Source organism: Corvus brachyrhynchos, unplaced genomic scaffold (assembly GCF_000691975.1).
Source record: "Corvus brachyrhynchos isolate BGI_N302 unplaced genomic scaffold, ASM69197v1 scaffold114, whole genome shotgun sequence".
Lineage (NCBI taxonomy): Eukaryota > Metazoa > Chordata > Aves > Passeriformes > Corvidae > Corvus > Corvus brachyrhynchos.
The window spans coordinates 2810450-2819017 of record NW_008238337.1 but is presented as its reverse complement, the minus strand read 5'-3'; the positions used below and the strand labels follow the sequence as shown (position 1 = coordinate 2819017).

General features: G+C 42.7%; 1 protein-coding gene across 1 annotated transcript in view; it reads right to left on the bottom strand.

Annotated features, from left to right (window-relative positions):
* Positions 1-4493: 4493 nt before the first annotated feature.
* The window catches only part of VPS37B (VPS37B, ESCRT-I subunit), a 6478-nt gene continuing 2403 nt past the window's right edge, over positions 4494-8568 (bottom strand). The window contains exon 4 of the mRNA XM_017734783.1: positions 4494-8568. Coding sequence (XP_017590272.1) covers positions 8274-8568 — 295 coding nt within the window. The 3' untranslated portion in view covers positions 4494-8273.

The following is an 8568-nucleotide window of genomic DNA, read 5'->3' as shown; positions in this document are numbered from 1 at the left end:
TGGAGCAGGGCTTTTGTAAGGGAAAAGCAGTTACTGACACACACTGGCAATAAGGATACAAACGTTTTTATTTTTTTTTTCCTTTTCTATTTTTTATTACTACAGCAATGTCAAGGGATCAGTTGCATTACGTTTTATATTTAAGATAATTAGCAGAATTAAATCTAACCGTGGCCTAAGGGAGCCGGGGGCTAGAGAAGTCTGCAGCAATAAGGAATTACTGATGTGGAGAGATGTGGGGGCAGAATCAAAATCCTGTCAGCTGTGTCTTCCCTTGGAGCAACTACCAGGATGTAGATTATTAAAGGAGCAATATTTAAAATATATTTGTGTTGCTTTGTTGTTCAGGAGGGGGTTGATGGCAGGGCCAGGGCCATGACAGGGGGTCTGTTGGTTGCAGCAAAGTGACCCTGAGCTGTGGGGCAGAGGGAGGCAGTAAATTAGCTAACTGTGCATAAATAAATCTATATACACATAAATCTATATAGAGAGAGTCCTCTCTATGTATGTGTAGCCTTATGTATCTATGGCTTGCATGTGCCTATATATATATATATATATATATATGCATTTTTGCATATTTTATATACCTATACTGTTATGCACTATATTTATACACAATATAAATAAAAATTAATAGATAATTATATATATAATTATATTATTATAGATGTAGGTTATATAGGTAATATATAATAGTACAGATTATGTACATGTTGCATATATTATTATATATCTATTATATGTAATAAATTATAGATAGATAATTAATAGGCAGCTGTATATGATACCTAATATCATAAGACTGAAGCAGAGTTCAGCATGACAGGGTGACCCCAGGTGCCTTGTGTTTAAGTGGAGATTTGTGAGGGTCCTTTTCATGTTCAATCAACATTTTCATCCCATCCCTTGTTACCCTCAGACCCAGTTACAATCAAACTTCATAAAAGCCACAGTAAAACCCAGGGCTTTCTGTCTCTGTGGCTGACAAGAGGCTATAAAGCAGTTAACTAGAATTACTAGTGGCTGTATCTCAGGTAAACACTTTTATAAGGTATTTCATTATTTATTTTAGTTATGTAGCAGTCTCGTGGTGGCCGAAGCTTTCATCACAAAACTGACTTTACAGGTTTATGGGCAGTTACACAAGTGCCAGTGCTTGTTTCCCAGCTCGTATGGCCAAAGTGCATTCCCCAGTGAAGGGCTCAGGTGTTATCCTGGTGCTGCTGGGCGAGGCGAGCAGCTGCTCTGATCCTGCAGGTTCTGCTGAGATCACTCCAGCCTGGAGGTTTATTCCCTGCTCAGCCTTTCCATGAGCCCTGGGAGAGGGTTACACAGCCGTGTCCCTCGGGTGACTGCTGTCACATCAAGTGACAATGACACAGCAGTGACAGGGGCCAGCTCCCTGCTGAGTTTCGTTTCTTTCAGAGCCCTTTTCTCTTAAGGAAGTGCTTTCTGCAGTAGCTCAAGGTCTATTTATAGATGGTGATAAAGATATATTTGCTGGGAGACTGATGTCATCCAACCACTCACACCATCACATTTCATCACGGAAATACTGATTAATTGAGAATGCAAACTTTTAAACTCTCACTACCCTAAGTCTAGCCACAGCCCTACTTAAAATTTAAAGGATTTGTTATATTTAAAGAATTTAAAAATAAAATGTGGCTTTGAGATTGATGCTGTGGCCAAATGTAACTTGTTTACCCTCACTGCTGTCACACTATGATTTACTTAAAACCATCCAGGCCAGGATAATCAAAAGTATCAAAAAGTAACAGCAAAACTAAAAATATTCTCTATAAATCACTTGAAATGTAATCTAAGTTAATTTTTGTACAAGAATTAATCTTACTGTCCAGGCTTTTTCTTCAGGCCTTTACTTTTTTGGAAAAGTGGTTGCTATTTGTAGCTGACAAAAATACCAGAATGACAAACTGTGTGTCTGCAAAGGTTTATTTTGAGGCTCCATCAAGACATCCTGTTGTGCAGGATCCAATTTGCTAATGACTTTTAAATACCATTATTGTGGCTGTGGAAGATGAGAGGAAGATGTTTCACTCCATGTGCTCCCAAGAACAAATTTTACTCAGTACCTGTAAGAGAAGCAGTGGAAAATAACCAAGTTGTGAAATACTACATTCTGCTTCCTTCCACCGAGGTTAGTAAAGTACAATTTATTTCTTCTTGAAGCAGCTTTCAAACAGGCTGTCATCACAGCCCTCCTCTGCCCACCCTGTGGCTCTCTCAGCAGCCAAACCCCCAGGAACCACAGATTAGTTTGAACACCAGCACACGAAGCAGCTGCAGCTCAACAACAGCATTGCTACAGAGAGCAAAGCTGGCAAAACACAAGTGTCAGACCACTGGGGGAAAAAAACTGCATTGAAATGAAGCACACTAATAGAAAACAGGCTGGTACGGGCTCGAGGAAGTCAGGTGAAGAAACCAAACCACAAAACTTCTGCAAAAGTATGTTTTTAAGAGCCCTTGAAGCCACAAAAAGCAGCCACTCCTTTGCAAGAAAAGTTCTTTTTCTGCTGTGCCCAACCAGGCACGAATTGTGTGAGTCTGGGCAGCACAATATTTAGGGGTGTTATTTCCTGAATGACCCCCTCAGAAAAGTGACTTGGGAAACCCAGAAGCACCAGCTACTACAATCATTTAACAAATGCTTCGTGGGTATGCAAGTTTAAATCAAAACAAAGCTAGTCTGGATTCCCCTCATACCATGTGAGACAACACACCCCAGGCTAAAAGGCATTTCTGCATTTCTCCACCATCAGCATTTCTCCTCCACCAGGTGGTCTCATGCCAGTGCTGAGAACTGGAGCCACTTTGTCACCTCCCACCCTCTGTGACTGGCTCCCTTCAGGACTAACAAACCCCTCAGAAACCAGCCCATCCCGAGCAGCAGTTGCTAGAATAATGTGCAGTTTTAAGTGCACGTAGCAAGGTGTGGGATTACGTGGTGAGAGGAAACATTTTTAGCTTTGAAGGAAAAAATAATTCCTACTCATCACCTACAGGAGTGCAGAAAAAGCACCTTTGAGCAGTTTGGAAATAATAAGCAGTATTAAAAAAATAGCTTTTAGCTTAGAGCAGGGTCCAGGGTATGCATTGGCACATCTCCCAGCCTCAGCAGCCTGGGATTTATCCTGCAGGTGGGGGTAAAAATGGAGAGTGAGGCTGAGAGCCCAGTCCAAGCTGCCCAGGGACAGCCTCCTTCAGGGACAAGGTGTCCTGGGGCACACCTCAGCAGGGCACCTCGTAAACTTCAGTGGAGTAACAAAATCTCTCAAAAACCCTCAAGCAACACGTCCAGTTTCTAGGGACCAAGTCTCAGAGAGGTGAAGAGGCGATCCTGTAAAAGCCTGGCAGGATGGATGGTTAATGTACAACCCGAAAGGACTCAAATTACAGGACCAAGGGCAAGGGAAGGACCTGGGTGGGCCTGCACAGCCTCCAAAGCCACTGCCAGGGAAGGGACAAGCCAAGGCCACATGGACACCACAGTGTGTCCCCAACACACCTTTTTTGTGGCATTTTGCTCTTTGGTTACCCAAGTGCCACGTGAGTCCCCTCCCTGGCGAGGTCTGACCCTGGTGGGTGACACCTCCTTTGCGCTGGGAACAATCCCACCCAGAACAATCTCCAGGGGCACCAACCACAGGGAAGGGCCATTGGAACCCCAGGTTTGGAACAGGCACAGCTGGAGCTCTGCAGCTCTTCAAGCTACAAAACACAGAGCAAATTCTTAGAAGAGCCGAGCTGAAGAGCTGCAGCTTTTACATAACACCTTCCCCTGCCCTCGCCCACCTGCACTGAGTCAGCACGGCAGGTTTTCCTCATCTGCACTTTCCCTTTTCTGCAGAAGGTTATCCAATCTCTGCAGCCACCACAAACACAACGGATCAAGAAACAATTAAAAAAGGGATTTTCTTCCTTAATCAGTTATTCTGCACTAGGATTTCTCTTTCACATTGCTTCTAAAGCGACAGATTTGACAGAAAATTACATCAGGTCTTTTCTGCCCTCTGACTCATATTCCTAAATAACTGTGGTTGACTCATGTCTCCTAACTTGGCTGAAATCTAAGATTTTCCTCTCCTTTAAAAAAAAAAAGCTTTCTCCCTTCAGCTTTTCCAGGTGATTCTGAACATTCCCACTAACTAATTGTAGAAAATTAGAAGAAAACCAAAGGGATTTTACCTGATAGACAGCCCACCTACCTCACTGCCATGATTACAACATGTAAAATCTATTGTGAGCAAACCCATCCTCTATCAGCTCCATACAAAATGGACTCACTTTATCCAGTCACTAAAAACACAGCCAACAGATTCACCATGAATAATTAAAGCAGTATTTTTTTCAATTCTATGTTCTACATCCACCTACAACTGTGTTTATGCTGCTACAGAAAAAACACCATTAGGGTTGAAAATCATTAATGTAACTGCACCACGACTGAATGGAAGCACAGGGGGACAGGACACCAAGAGATATGCTATTTTATTTAAAATCAGAACACAGTAGATAACAGAAAGACTTATTATGCAAACAAATCCACTGTATGTTTCACAACTTGCTCGGCCTATAAAATTGCCCCTTATTAAGACAGTCCAGGATCACACAGAGGAACTGTTCAGGCACAGGACGACTCTGCCCCCTCTGAACTCCACGTCTGCCATGCAGCTCCATGTGAGGGTAGAAGAATTGTCGCTTTCAGCTCTGGATCTACGTCGTGATTCCAGTTTGAGAGGGCAAAGAAGTCCCAAGAGAGGTCGAGACTTGAGGCTGTGGAGGTTGGGGCACTAATGGGGATGGTCACCTCGACCAGCCAGTGCCCAGGTGCCTCCTGGCATCCCACAGAAGCTCGTGTTCCCTGCCGCCCCTCCGGTACAGAGGTGACCTGTCTGGATCAGCTGTCCTGGAACAACTGACTCCACCTTCTCTGGGAGGCAGCCCTGAGTGCAGTGAAACCCACCCAGGAGTCAGAACTGCTCGCTGCTGATCCCAAATCCAAGCCTAACCACGTACAGTCGCGTTAGTCTCACCTTACAGAACTGTGTACAAAAGACTGGCACAAATAATGCTGCCCAAAGAGAGCATTTCCAATGCTACCAACACTCTAAAGCCGTGTTACACATTGTATTTAAAGGATTTTTCTCCACTCCAATTGCTTTGGGGAAGTATGTGCTATTTGTAGCAGACATCAAAAATCCTTCATATATATATATATATATATATATATATATATATTATTTTTTTGGCAAGCATTGTGAGCCACCCCCTCTCAAGTCTCAGCTTGCCTATGGCATTTTAATCTCACTATCTTATCAACAGTGCAAATTAGTAGAATTCTAAACATCCTAGCCAGAGCAGAATTTATTTATTAGCTATAACAGAACAGGAGAAGCTGCTGAAGGGCAACAGGTTGAAAGCACTGACACAGCTCTTGCCTGACTCATCCAGGTTAGCTTTTTGTCAAGTTTGTTGCTGAAAGGATTTGAACAGCTTTCCACAGTCATTCTTCTCCTTTACCCTTAAACAACACCAGCAGTCAAGTAAATATTTACAGTTTGTGTGCACACAAACACACAAAATTAATGGCAAAACGTTTTCAAAGAGCAGCTGGACTTCAGTTATGAGCTTGCAATAACTGAAATATCACATTAGTTACATCATCTACGTTCAAACTTACCCATCAGTGAAGGCAACTATAAGCTTACAAATAGCAGATACAGCTGTTTTTTCTGAAGTATGAGGGTCAGTTTTCTGTAAAAGTCAGTGCTCTCAAAGAGCCCTTAAATAAGAGTTAAGCAATGGCCATTCAAATGATAAAAATGCTAATATCCTAGAATTACAATCACAAGTAGTGATCCTAAGGCACATCAGCCACATGCATATGCAATAATGCATTGTTTTGCTTTCAGACAAAAAAATTGCATTAGCTTTGTCTGTATTTAGTGTGCACAAGAGGTTGTTTTTAGATAAACTATCCCTGAAAGGTCATTGTTATCACAAAAGTTACCAAAAGACAGAAGATTTAACAAGTAGTAAAAATATTTTTGGACTACTAATACCAATAAAGTCTGATACATAAAATGCAGTGCAAATTCACAATACACTTATCTATCACCCCCATCACTTCTGAGGACTTCCAACCCTCAGAAAAAAAGTTGGCACCTGATAAGTGTAAAAGATACCTGGTTGTTTTTATGAAATCTTAGCAAAACTGATTTGAGAGTGTTTTAGAGTTTTTGTGTAGCAGGCTCGAAGTATGAATTTCTGTACTCAGACACCACCCTGGTAGCCCCCACCCACTTTAATTCTTTCTAGGACAGAAACCATTTCTACAGCAGACTCATGTTTAGCATCCAGATACGACAGCTGCCATCCAAATACCAGCACTAACAGCACAGCAAAGTTACTTTGAAACGAGTCATAACTAACCATGCTTATACAAAGCTTCAGTGAGAAAGTAATACCAAGAAAAGATATCACACTATTTAAAAAAAAACAACAAATCCTGTACCATCACTAGATTACAGAAAAAACACACTTTGCAAACAAATCCAATGCACATTGCTTCACAAAATCCCCCATCTATAAAAACTTGCCAGACTTACACTGGGGAATTGGTTCAGATGCCAGTAATGCTGACCAACCTTCTGCCCTTAGTCTTCAGAAGGCAAAATAAGCCAAATGACCCTATTTTCAGAATCGAGAGCTTTCTGTTATGAGCTTAATTTCAGATTAGTATTTGCTAACCACCACACTCCAGAGGAAATGATTAAGGGACAATCCAGGTCTTACATAAAGAAAAAAAAAAAAAAAAATAGCTATTCTATTCTGACTGATGTTGTTTGCAGTACAAACCTCCAAACAATGTAGTGCATTCCAGGACAATGATACCAAAACGCTCTGAAATAACCAGGGGCTTTGACAGATTCTGGACTGATTGATAACAAATTCACAGACACATTCTGTGCAAACAGTAAGTGTTAGAATTTGCCTCCCCAAGTGCTGGATTAAAATACCAGCATATGTCTGCACCTTAGGCTTCAAGAGTCACATCAAGAATGAAATCTGAGCTGCCCTAAAAAGCCTCTCCCAGTCCAGTGGCCTAAGTCAAGAACGGATTCTGTAAGATGCAAACAGCCACCATGGACTTCAAAAGGCTTTTCTTTTTTGCCTACTTGCAGAGAAACATTAACTGCCAATCCCAGACAGATACACATGCCCTAAACTGCAAAACTAAAGGAAATGGGAAAGTTAAAAACAGTTCTGCCAAGTGAGAGACAGAGTTAAGGGATAAAATGAAATTGTGGAAATTCAAGTGGGCAATTACATGTGAAAATCCAGTATTTGATTAAGAAAATACCCTGCCTAGATTCCTGGAATCACATGGTATCAAAAGCTAAGCACCTGTGTAAAAAAATCATTTCTGTATCCAAGGTGTGGAAAAGGAGAAAAAAACCCAACCGTTAGAAAGAGTCTTAATAGGCAAGGAAATAAAACTGCCTGGTAAACGTCTATAAAACCCTAAACTGGCTCTGCAAACAGTTTAGTTTCATTTCAAGAGACCAGGACTTGGAGGGTATCAAGCTACTTAGGAGTGGGAGTAGTGCCTACCTTGATTACACAATGCCTAAGGTAACAACTGAAATGCAGAAACGAAACTCTTGTCATTTTCCCTGTCTAAAAGCCACCCAAGGCCTTCTGACAGGAGTTGCAGCTCAGTGAGCTCTGAAAACGTTGTGCACCTGGCCCTGGATGCAAAAGGATGCCAAGGGGGGTCCTGTGCACACCCTTTTCCCAGCAGTCAGATACGGTTGTTACCATCCCAACACTGTCACGGACACAGAATTCCTTAGAGAGACAACCAGCTCCCTGTTTGCCACACATCCATCCAGCTGCGATGGGAATACATCAGAACAGAGGAGGATGCTGATTTACCATCACTAAGGAATTCAGAGCGTGACTCAGTTTGTAATGTCAGCAAATCCACTGTGAGTGGCTTCCCAGTTTGATGGATTTACAAAATTTAGACCTTATCACCTTCCAAGGAAAACCTTGTCATCACTGACCTTTACAAACAAACATCATCACATTTAGCAAAGCAATTGCAAACCTCTGTGCCACAGCTCGGCCTTTGTACTCCATTGTGCAAAGAACAGAGGCTTCCCATTGCCTACAGCAAGTCTCTGATGGGGGAAAAGGAAATATAAGCACCAATACATAAGTCAGGCGCACCCAAATATTTACTGGAGGATAAAGCCAGGATGTGGTGGAAGGCGAGCTGGTCTTTGGGGAAGAGGTGGAGGATAGGGTGGTACAAACTGAGCTGGGTATCCTGGCTGTGGCATTTGACTCGTGGGCTGAGCTCCTCCCGGCCGAGGCGGGAGAGGAGGGTACGGAGCACCTGGGTAAGAGAGAGCTGGTCCTGAACTCATGGCTGCAGTGAAGGGAGTGGGGAAGCGTCCTGCTGAGCCTGAGGGAGGCGGGGGGGGTGGGATTCGCCGGGGCGCGACCGAGGGAGGGGTGTTTGCATCCGCC